This window comes from Alosa sapidissima, chromosome 17 (assembly GCF_018492685.1).
Source record: "Alosa sapidissima isolate fAloSap1 chromosome 17, fAloSap1.pri, whole genome shotgun sequence".
Taxonomy (NCBI): Eukaryota; Metazoa; Chordata; class Actinopteri; order Clupeiformes; family Clupeidae; genus Alosa; species Alosa sapidissima.
The window spans coordinates 21,235,229-21,247,454 of NC_055973.1; the positions used below are offsets into that span (position 1 = coordinate 21,235,229).

The window sequence follows — 12,226 nt, forward strand, 5'->3', positions numbered from 1 at the left end:
ATGGAAGTGGCACACACTGATTTGGCATATGCAGAATGCACTCAGGGCCAGATGCACTAACGCTTTTGCGCCCATTTCAGGCGTATTTGTTTCGCAATGTGCGTGTAAAATCATTGCGAGGTATGTACAAACAGGCCGCAATGACGTAAAAGCGCAAACTACCTGTCACGGGAGCTGAAAGTGGCAGATTGCGATTGTCATGTCATGCATATGCATTCATGGGAGGATCCAGGGGAAAGTGGGAGTTTAGCGTAAAAAGATGGGAGGGGAAGAGTAAAGAGCGCCTAGTTATGTATTCCGCGGTATGTACAAAGACTGCTCCTGAAAGCGCACGTCTATTCTGCGCCTAAATACTTCCGCCTTGTAAAAGCAGGTGTTAATCCACATTGCAGTTCAATGCGTCAATAAGAGAACCTTTCAAAGACAACAGAATCGCTATTTAGAACACCAGTTTTTGTGGTGAAAGTATTTGTACTACCAAAAGCAACCTTAACTTTCGTTGGCCTTTCGCATGTCTTACTTTCACTTTCACGTCATTCACTTAAACTTTCCTACTTGCTAGATTTGACCAATCTTCCATAGCCTACGTGCACAAGTAGTTTGAGTAGAACTACTGATCTTCATTATCTCCCTGCTTGTTGACATCTTATCATGTATGGTATTATTTCATGATCGTTAAACGTTTGATTCTTTTTAATGTTGTCATCAGTTAACTTCATTCAACTGCGCTGGTAGGCGCTGCCATTCAGTTGTGGACGTAAATTGCGTTTATGGGCGGAGAAGGGCAGAGAAAGGCACAGTTTACACTAAAGATTGAACGATCGATAAATATGACGGAAACTTGGGTCTGACAGCACTCGCAATCTGCGGTGTGTCCATGTCGCTGATAACGCTACGTTCGCAAATGTACGTACATCTGGCCCACAGTATCATTACTCATTGATAGTCTATGTTAGTCTATTCAGAATTTGAGTTTGGAACCAAACCATTGCAATGGGACGTGATTATGGGGCGTGTTTCAACTGATACAGGGGGAGAAATGCCTCTGCACACAATTGGATAGACCTAACCAATCAGAGCAACAAAATCCACAGCACTATTGTTAAGCAGAAGAGCCTAATCAGCTGGAGACTTCGCTCACTGCCTTGCACAACAGACAGACTGAGGAAGTCATTTGTCCCCAGGGCCATTGAACTGTTTAATGCTTCACTTAAGGGAAGAGGAGAGATAGACTTCTCTGCATAGTCTGTCTGCCTCTTCACCCCCTCCATGTTTGGATACTGTCTGTCCACTAGCCACTTTTTACCACTGTCTTTCTGCCTCACTGTTTGCGTGCTATATTAGCACATTAGCACATATGCATAACCCCTTTCTCCATGCCATAGCCTAACTGTGGCCACACTTATACCTTTTCTTAAAATAGTTATATATATATATATATATATATATATATATATAGACTCTATTCTTGCACTGTTGCACTGTTGGACTTACTCATTTGCACTATCACCATGACCACTATCACCATTGCACTATCACCATGACACTCACTCACACAGAGCACCTTACCTTACCTTACTATGCACAGAGAATCACAGGCTCAGTCCCTGCCTCAGTCATTGCAAGCGCCTCTTGATTGATTAATCACCACTATGTGGATACTGTTTTTAGAATTGATTTAGATTAAGTGTTAGTTAGTAATATACTTTTAATTACTTTGTCTGCTGTTAGTGAATGTGTGTGTGTTGTCTGTATGCTACTGAGAGCTTGAATTTTTCCTGGGGATCAATAAAGTATCTATCTATCTATCTATCTATCTATCTATTCATCTAAATAGCTTACCGTGAATCAGAAAACAGTCAGAACATCCTTTTTCTTGACAAATGCCTTAATTACTGTTTTTTTTTTAAGTTATTAATATCTTGTACAACAGACAGATAGCGATAGAAATAGTGGCAAGCATTTTGCTCTAAACAAATTCAACCGAAGCGCACTCAGGTCACGTGAATGTATAGGCACCTTTGCTCATCTGTTCATCATTATAAAGCCCGCCCGGATGATGCGATTGGTTCGCACAATTCTCAAGTTTTCGCAGAGGTCTGCCAAGTCCCGACCGAACTTCCCGACCTCAAATTTTGTGGGCAGGGATAAGCCTGACTTGTTGATGAAAGCACAGTTTAACTTGTTTCATACTGATTGAAACTGATTTATTGTTATCCAAGAATTGATTCATTTATGAAGAACAATATTTCTATGGGCTTATTTTTTCTTTCACGTCTTTATTAACGCATGTATACACACACAATGGATTTTAGTCCACATTTATGAAAAATTATTTCTCTTCTTCTTTTAATTTCTTGTCATCTGCAGAATGTTCTGCAGAATTATATAAATAATATTTTTATGTTTATGGCTCTTGGCAGACACTTTTGTCCAAAGCGACTTACAAGGACATCAATAAACATAAAAGTTTATAGCAAAGTCATATTGCCTAAATAAAGAAATACAAATAGAATCATCTTACCTTATAGACCCTTTCAAGAGAGTTTCATTATCAGCATCATAGTTGTTCCCACAAGGCTTCCGTTTTAACGTTCCGTGTGTTATCTTAATGCAGAGGACGTAGATTGGGAACAAAATAGAATGTTCAAGCATTGTTTTTGTTTATCTTGTTGAAATGGTCTATACCTTCACCTCTGGTGTGGGCCATGGGCAAGTGATTATCCCCATGCACCACCCACAGACTGTGGGACTGCCATTCTAGGGTGGAGAGGGTGCAGAGGGGTGGAGTGCCCTAGCAGAGGCACAGTTTACATGCTTTTCACATGAGTTTCTGTGGGGTGTTTGGGGCGGTGGGACTGGTGGTGGGTTCATCTGTGCCCCAAACTTTCTGTCTGTTTGTGTAAGATGATGGGTCTTTTAGCCCCGGTATGGATTACAACAGCTAATACCAAGGATTTATTATGATAAAACAGTGCTGAGTCTACCAGAGGCTAATTCATCTTGATCATATCATATGTTATCGGAATTTCTTTGGGAATTTGAAATCAAGACAATACACTTTAAATACATTTTTATTTATCAATCGATTTTAAATACCAGAATAATGTACCGAGACAGTTTGACCCAAACAGCCCTAAAGGGAGCAACATGTGAACATAATAAAAGGGTTAATTAACTCAATTTTCATACATTAAACATAGCATAACCATATTAAATATTTGAAATCAGTTCACACAGAGTTACACAGTAGGCTAGAGCACTATCGTGCCCACAGACAAAGACTAAGCAGCAATACACCAGAACCAAGCAAAAGATCCCCAGTAAAATCAGTGCTACTAGGACACCAACTGATAGTTTCTCCTCTTGTTTTGGTGTGTCAGTGCTTTCCAGAGGTTTACAGAGTGTGTCTGAGGTGGAGTTGCATGGCCTCCTCACTCTCAACCCTGCACCCATGGGGAAAGATAAAGGTTCTTGATAAACTATAGTACTATAGACAGCTGTTGCATTAAATAATGGTAATTGCATTCAGTTCAGGTTTGCTGTCTGGAGTTTGCTTACCTGGATCACAAACTGCGCAGGGTCTGCACTGAAGAAGTCCACTGAGTTCATCAGTAAAAGAGGATTCTGGACAAGGCTCACATGTTGTATGATTCGGTTCTGAACAGTGACTGACCACATGGAACCCTGCGAGGGTAAACGGCATGTGATATCACCCATATACATTGTCTGGCTTTCCAAGTCCCCAATCACTTTGCACTTATGCTTCAAATGAAAGCAAAGCTTCAAAATGACTCACCAGGATTGCACATAGGGCAGCATGTGTGCTGGTCTGTTAGATACTCATGTTGACCACAGGGAGAGCAGAACACACAGACTGCAGTGAGGAAGACTACTGAGATGATGAAGACAGGGCACAGCCTCCACATCAGGGTAGAATTTGTCTGGTTGCTGAAAACATCACAGAAAAATGTTTAATAAGTGTTTTGACTTTCAGACCGATGAATCTGTAGACACACACAAACATACATATACTCACACAATAGTAAGAAGGTAAGTTAATCTGACGGCAGCATTACATCAATGGCACAGTCAAGCATTGTTTAACTTGTTTCATACTGATCGAAAACATCATAGCCTACTGATGTTTTATACTCCACTAATCAGGAAGTGAAACTGCTGGACATATTTTCAAAACTCCCAGAACCCATGATTTTATTTTTTTGTTGAGCTTCACATGATGCCAGTGTGGTCTACTGGCCACATCCCCATAGGGTTAACTTAATGAAAAACAGTTGTGCTATCGGCATACGCTGTCTTTCACTCTTTACTTCTCACTTCTGTTTCTTTCTGTCTAAAATATAGGAACCGCGGGAACTATAAGCATGATGCACAGAATATGGACCAACATTTTACCATTTGCTATCTGTTCCAAAAAAGGAAATAAACTACCATTTTTGCACCGTTGCTAAGTGATAGTGACAAATAGCTAGTGTTTATGACATAAATGGACCCGAGTGAGCAAACAAAAATGTAATGTGAACAGAGACCAGTTGGGTCAGGCTTGGGCGGATTAATTGCACTTGAGTTCAGTCCAGTGAAACGGACCAAGTGTGAAGGTAACCTTACAATAATGTACATGTCCTGTTACGGCCAGCTCGTGAATAGACCACAACATAAAGGGAGACAACAAGTTCCAAAATGAGTTTTGAAGCGTGTATGCATGAGTGCAAATGCTAATATCAGTATGTAAGATAAGTATACGTATATATACTCTTTTAGGTGAAGCACACACTAATACCGACGCAGTGAGCTGCCTGCAACCACAGCGGCGCTCGGGGAGCAGTGAGGGTTTAGGTGCCTTGCTCAAGGGCACTTCAGCCGTGCCTACTGGTCGGGGCTCGAACCGGCAACCCTCCCGTTACAAGTGCAGAGTGCTAACCAGTGGGCCACGGCTGCCCAAGATGAGTAAGTGAGACAAAGAAAATAGAGATAAAGAGGAGAGAAAGAATAACGTGAGTGTAGAGAAATATCAAAGTAAGTGCAAGAAAGGAGTAGGTTTATGTTGACCACAGGGAGAGCAGAACACGCAGGCAGTAGTGAGGAAGACTGCTGATGAGATGAAGACAGAGCACAGCCTCCACATGTTATGTCTGGTTCCTGAAAAAAAAAAATGTGCTATACATTTCAGACCGATGAATCTGTAAACGCACACACACAAACAAACAAACAGAAACACATACTCACACAATGGTCAAATTTGTGTGAAGCATATGTTTTATGTTGCATATTTTAGAACCGGATACCTATGATCTGACATTTGTATTAACAGCAGTATTAACACAATCAGAAAGTATATATCATAAACCTTACTTGTTGATGAAAGCAGTTTAACTTGTTTCATACTGATCGAAACTGATTTATACTCACATAATCAGTGATCACATCCCTATGGGATTAATTTCAGAAGAACAATTTTTCTATGGGCCTTTCTTTGTCTTTCACTTCTTTACTGCAGAAACTAAAAACCCTGATACACAGAATGCGGGCCCAAATTTTATACCAAAGAAAATAAAACTGACACAAAACAAATATTTCAGTTAGAAAACAGAACAGGCTATATTTGTGCTGGTAGAATGTTATTGGAGAAGTACGGTTAGTGACATATAAAGTGTTAAAATTGAACAGAGCCTTACATTTAAATGTGCATTTGTTCCAAACCATCTTTGCATTATATGAGTGAAATTAAATGTAATACCTTATTGTATTTCTAGGATTTATTATGATAAAACCGTATGTGTAGATGTTAGTTAGGATATTGTGTATGTGGTTTTCACAGAACACAAATAGATTCATCATGATATCTAATATCATTGGTGTCTCATTAGCTCCATTTGCATACATTAAAGGTAGTTTGCTCAGTTCACTTAGACATACAACAGAGCAGAGCACATTCATGCCCCAACACAGCATCAGTCCCAAGAATATGACCCCCGCTAAAATCCGCACAGTTATGACACCAGTAGTGTAGCTCATAAGGAGCCGGGTTTGCAAACTGTAGACTGAGAAGTCGTGAGTTCTATTCCCAGCTACCACCGCTGTGCCCTTGAGCAAGACACTTAACCCAGAGTTGCTCCAGGGAGTCTAGTCCTGCAATTCATTTACATCTGTAAGTCCCTTTGGATAAAGATGCCAGCCAGTAAATGAAGATAATAAATGAATAAACATCAACTGACCCAGAAGCTAACAGAGTGTGAGTGGAGGTGCATGGCCTCCTCACTTTTCACACATACGAGTAAATAATGTAATTTGCTTTGAGTTTGAGTTTAATTTTTGAATTTGTACTTGAAACATAAACTGCAGGGTGTGCACTGAATAAGTCAATTTTGTCAGTGAAAGTGAATGCTGGACAAGATCACATGCAGTAGTAGTCCATTCTGAATAGTTACTGAGCACATCACATTTAAAATTAAATCTTCACAGCTGGGGCATATCCTCCTCTTGTCCCAACCCAAGTTAAATTTTATCTAAGATAATAACATAACGTTTTTTTTTTCTCAATCTATTCTTATTTCTCTATTTCTCCTAAAGGGTGTCTGAAGTCATCTGCATCTTTGCATGTCATATTCTCCCACAATTTTCCAAAAATCAAAAGTGAAAAGTAAAATGAAACTAGATGTACCACATAGCGGTACAAAATATGACCGCCGCTCAGTCCTGTACATCCGTTCCGCGAAAATAAATCACACTAATCAATTTGTCTCCATCTTTTACTCCATCCCCAACTCTTGAAACTTTTCTGTATGCTTGTTTGACATGCCTGTGTGTGTGTGTGCGGCTGCACAGAGAGTAGCCTACTGGCGCTGAAAAGGTGAATAGATTGTAGAAGAGCCAAAGAAGTTGTAGCATTGTTATAAAACCTTTAAAATCTTTAAACAATCACAAGTAGGGCAGTTCATCACAGTTCATCCATTGCAACTGGATTGATGAAAGGTCACTTACACCTGTAGGCTACATTATATTTGGGAAAAGCAAAAGGTATCAGCATAATGTTATATTTTTATTTATTTATTAATAAACAAAAACATCTCTGTCAGTTCCATGCCGTTTTCAACAGCTATCAAAATCAAAGGTAATTTTTGGATGGATGGATTTTTTGTGAATGTTTCTTCTTCTACATAAGATTTTAGTCATCTTTAGTTCATGTGATACTTTATTGTCAATGCACAAATTAAGTAACAGTAGTCTGAAACGAAATGCTGTTTTACATCTAACCAGTGGTGCAAATAACTGACATGTCCAAATGGGCCTTGATGAAATGCGTCGCTAGACTGTTCATACACATTTTAACGGGCCAAAGTTGAAGAGCTGTTGTCCGTTATTGTTCGTGCAAATATAGGCTGATTCATGTTCCCTTGCATTGTGTAACTGAGGTTCATGGCTTGTCTGGCTTTCACCAGTTCACTGGTTCACCCAGCCTAGTCCATAGGCACCCGATATTGTTTAATTTTCCGATTGAGATATCCACGCTCTGGCTATTGTAAATGCAAAAATGCATCAGGGAGTTATGACAAAACTGTAACTAACAAACTAGATCCTAATAGAAAGCTGTAGCTTCCCTAAGCTACAGGTAGGGCTATAAGGTAGGCCTATTTACAACATAAATTGTCAATAGGCTATGCTGGCGACACAAAAAAAATCTCCTTTGGAAACCAATGGCTTACGTCTTACAGTATCAAGCGGACCTAAACTGCCATATCGTGGCGAAAAGTTGTAATTAAATTCACACAGCTCCATGAGTCAAGGAAAGCGCGAATGAAGTAGCCACTTCTAAATGGGACCCACTACACAGTAGCTTAAGGTGTGTTGCTAAAGCAGCCATAATGAAATGAAGGTGTCATTGTTTGGATACTTCACACACACGTGCTTTTTAATCTCACAGACTACAACTACCAAGCTGGAATCAAAGCACATCGATTCCCCTCTCACACCCTGCACACACTTAAAACAAATAAACAGGCGTCTCAGTCTCACGCATGTATAGGCAAAACTGTATCAGACTGGCGTAACGTTGGTAAATCTTGGTAACGTTGGTAAATAAAACAGAATTATTTTTGTAGCACGTGCAACAAATGACAGTCGAAAGATACAATTACAGTGCTGCTATTAATTTGCTTGGTATAACCGCATTTATAGTTTTCTACAAATGCAATGAAATTGGCCTCCATCACTCAACCAACGCTAATGGTAACATTATTGTTAGCTCCTTATTGATATTATAAGATTAACGTACCTGCAGTAAAAACCAAGCATGTCCGATAAACATTCTCAGATTTATTTCGGCTTCAAGAAGAAATGGGAATTACATTTCATGTGAACATCGTCCTATACTTATTAGACGTTCTCTGCGGTAAATTACAGTCCTTGTAGGAAGCGTACATTGTTTTTCCAACCCACTTTTAACTTCCAACAAAGTTACGTCTCACTGCAACGATGCGCCATCTAGTGGACAAACGACTACGTATCGCCTTTCTGGAAATGCAGCCATGATGATGATGATGAATATTTGGCTTTCTTTTAATCCTACTGAATTTTTAATTATGTATCGGCCGTTCTAATACCGATAGTATGTGCGTGCCTGTGTGTGTGTGCATGGGTATATGTGTGCACCGCCATCTACAGGGCAATGAGTGTACAGTCACAAAATGTACACATAACCTACATTTTTTTAGACCCCCCCCATGGATGAAATTCTACGAAACTTGGCATACCCCCAGAGAATGCCAGGTCAATCATACACATAACATTTGGTGCAGTTCTGAACATCTTAACTGAAGATAGGGGCGATTAAAGCAGAACGATATTGCATTTTAATTTTTTACCGGGGGGATGCAAATTACAAATGAATGATTATGGGCCAGGTTGATGTGGGCCCTTGAGACCAACATAGGAAAAACTACTTTATTTGCGGTTTGGGGGACGAAGGACGAAACTAAATTTTTCCGTAAAAGTCTAGTGGGGCTACATACCCACTAAATTTCATGTGCACCGGTGTTTCGGTGTCCCGGGTATCGTTGACCAAAAATTCAGGAAGTAGATGACGGAAAAAAAAAAAAAAAACTTTGACAATCATTATATGACCACTTCGCTATTCGATAATAATCAGAGACTGTTCATAACTAGGTTTAATATTCATCATTTAATTTACTGGGAAGTATCTAAGATAAGATAAAATAAGATAAGATTAACTGTATTAATCCCATGGAAGTTAATTCTATATTGTAGCAGCAGACTATTAACATTTAATCACTGAATGCAAATGGGAAAAAGTGAATGAATTATACACATTACATGACCTGATATGTAACTGACTTTAATTGAAAAGGCTATTGTTTTAGCAGCACAGTCCTGAGTTTCCATAATTGCACGGATATACTGCAGGGTTAAAAGATTGCAAATTGGCCTTATAATAAACAAGTGTCCACATTTTATAACAATATCAATATAAATATGATATGGAATATATGTATATATATTCAACTTTATTGTAATTTATTGTACAATTATCTTTGTCAAAACTGAGTAGGTGACAACCTACCAAGTCACATGCGGTAGTGTTGCATAGGCTATTGATATTAAAGTTGAAAATACAGTTGCTTAATATATCAAGACTTATAGGCCTACACAATATTGATAATTTAAAAGTAAAAATCACATAGGCCTATTATTTAGGAGGACCCTCGCAAAAAAGGGGTGAGGGTATGTTTGTTTCAAATGAGTAGCCCTCCATATGATTTCGGGTCTTCAGGTAGCCCTCATTCCCAAAAAGGTTGGAGACCCCTGTTCTAGCTAATGACGTATGTGTGTGTGTGTGTGTGTGTGTGTGTGTGTGTGTGTGAGTGCGTGCGTGCGTGCGTGCCACCTCTACGTGAAAATGAAATGGGTTCCACATATTCTGACCACACAAACACATATACCCACACACCCAATCACACTGGCAACAACACATAAGTAATGCCTCCCACATGTATATAAACACAGCAGACCGCATATGACCATTAATATCAGGGAAAACATTAAAGGCTGCAGGTGTCTCTGTTCACCTCTGTTGACACTAGTTAAAATCAAGGTAGCCATGAAACTGGCCAGGGCAAGGGATACTGAAACTTTAACACTGTCACATTTATAATAATAATAAAAGTAATGAGATGAAGAAGATGAGATGTCTCTCCTTGCCACATGTTCTTCAATGTTTGCCTCATGTCTGTGAAAATGAAAATGAGGAATTGTAAAAGCTTTTAGACAAAGCTTTGAATTTTGAAAGTAAGGAGATGAGATGATGAGAGAGGGCTGACTTACTGAGACCTGCAGGATGTCAAAACCCCATCTGAAAATGTGCCATGCTCACACGTCCCACATGTCGTATCAGAGGAGGCTGTACCTGTGTGTATGTGTGTGTGTGTGTGTGTGTGAGAGAGAGAGAGAGAGAGAGAGAGAGAGAGATAGAGAGAGAGAAGGTGAGTGTGTGTGTGTGTGTGTGAGAGAGAGAGATAAGGTGAGCGTGTGTGTGTTTATGTGTGATCCATTAATCACATGATGGATACCTTAACTATCTTAGCAAGACATCTTTCTAAACTCTTACAATAAAGGCATATACAGTATTTCTATTCTGAACACCATGGCTCTGATTATGAGTAATGATCAAACATGATTAAAACCCTCATTATTTACACAGTTGAATGTCTGTGGGAAAATAACACACCTCTCTGTTCAATGTATTGTCCTGATGAGCACCTGATGTGTTCCGCAGCTCCTCGGCAGCCATCTTTGATTGGGTCAGTACACCAGTGACCCTCTAGAGGCTCACAGAGTGTGTCTGATGTTAGGCTACATGCCCTCCTGACCTTTAAGCCCACCTCTGTTGGAAACACAGACAAACTAAAATAAAAAAAATAAAATCAATAAAAAAACACAGTTTCTTCTCAGTACAGCACAGGGGTTCACATACTTGGGTCACAGACTGTGCAGGCCTTGCACTGCAGTAATCCATTGGGTTCATCAGTATAAGTTGAAGGGGGACATGATGCACAGACTGTTGAGGCGAATTCATCACAGTGTTTTTGCACATAGAATCCTGCACATAGGTATAGACAGGGATGTGGAGACATATAAAAATCCATTAAGTAAATGTATGTGCATATTGGACTATATTACAATAATTAACACTTTTGTGAGGCATATTTCAGAACAATATAAAACACAAGCAAATATTTGTCCAAGGGGAAATTACAGTAACCCATAGAGGGCCAAGTGACAATCACAATCACACACACACACACACACACACACACTGTGCTAAATGTTTTTTTGTCTTTTTCTCTTTCTCTATTATACTTAGTTTGGCTGACGCTTTCATCCAAAGCGATTTGTATCACTTATTACACGTGTCAGTCGCCCCAGAGCAACATCGGTGGCAGCCAGGAATCAAACCCAGAACTCTTCTGGCTACTAGCATGCTAGCCCAGCTCCCTAGCCGCTACGCTATCACCACCACCATTTTTCACTCTGTTACAATGTGTAGATTGTTGTTCCATGTGGAGCACAGCAGTGCCAAAATGACTCACCAGGGTTGCATGTAGGGCAGCATGTGTGTTGGTCTGTTAGATACTCATATTGACCACAGGGAGAGCAGAACACACAGACTGCAGTGAGGAAGACTACTGAGATGATGAAGATGGGACACAGCCTCCACATCAGGGCAGAACATGATGACTGATGCATGTGTGCTTCCAATTTCCCCATCTGTAAATGGAAAGTGTTTGAGGTGCGGACAAAATCTCTCTCTCGCTCTCTCTCTCTCTCTCACACACACACACACAGGTAGATGCACATTCATCTTGATTTGAATGAAAAGTCATTACAGATGAGTGCTACTTTTTTGAACAAGCTGTCTTAGTATCTCATACAGAAACTGAAAGTAAAAATGGCAAGTTATGTCATCACTTTCCGGTCATTGGCTTGGGAGGTTTTAGCAGAAGTGGCTACTTACTTTCTGTGTGCTGTTTGTTCCCTGATTTGCATGAATCCCACTGACAATCTGTATACAAAAGCATTTCATCAAATCAAGGTATAAAGAGTGAGATTTTAGAGTTCGTATTATAAGTTATATTGTTTCATATTATATTATTATATCATATTTCAGAGATGCTCCACCTGGTCAAGTCAG

General features: G+C 39.7%; 1 protein-coding gene and 1 long non-coding RNA gene across 2 annotated transcripts; both read right to left on the minus strand.

The window, feature by feature from the left end:
* Positions 1-3,562: 3,562 nt before the first annotated feature.
* LOC121688392 lies at positions 3,563-4,107 on the minus strand. The gene is made up of 3 exons (XR_006024574.1): positions 4,040-4,107; positions 3,800-3,951; positions 3,563-3,687 (listed from the first exon to the last, which is right to left on the minus strand). It is a non-coding gene; the product is annotated as an uncharacterized LOC121688392 (long non-coding RNA).
* Positions 4,108-10,355: 6,248 nt separating this feature from the next.
* LOC121688943 (tumor necrosis factor receptor superfamily member 14-like) lies at positions 10,356-11,767 on the minus strand. The gene is made up of 4 exons (XM_042068859.1): positions 11,722-11,767; positions 11,009-11,134; positions 10,763-10,918; positions 10,356-10,441 (listed from the first exon to the last, which is right to left on the minus strand). Exons 1-4 carry the CDS (start codon positions 11,765-11,767, stop codon positions 10,356-10,358), a joined length of 414 nt encoding a protein of 137 aa, XP_041924793.1.
* Positions 11,768-12,226: the final 459 nt, after the last annotated feature.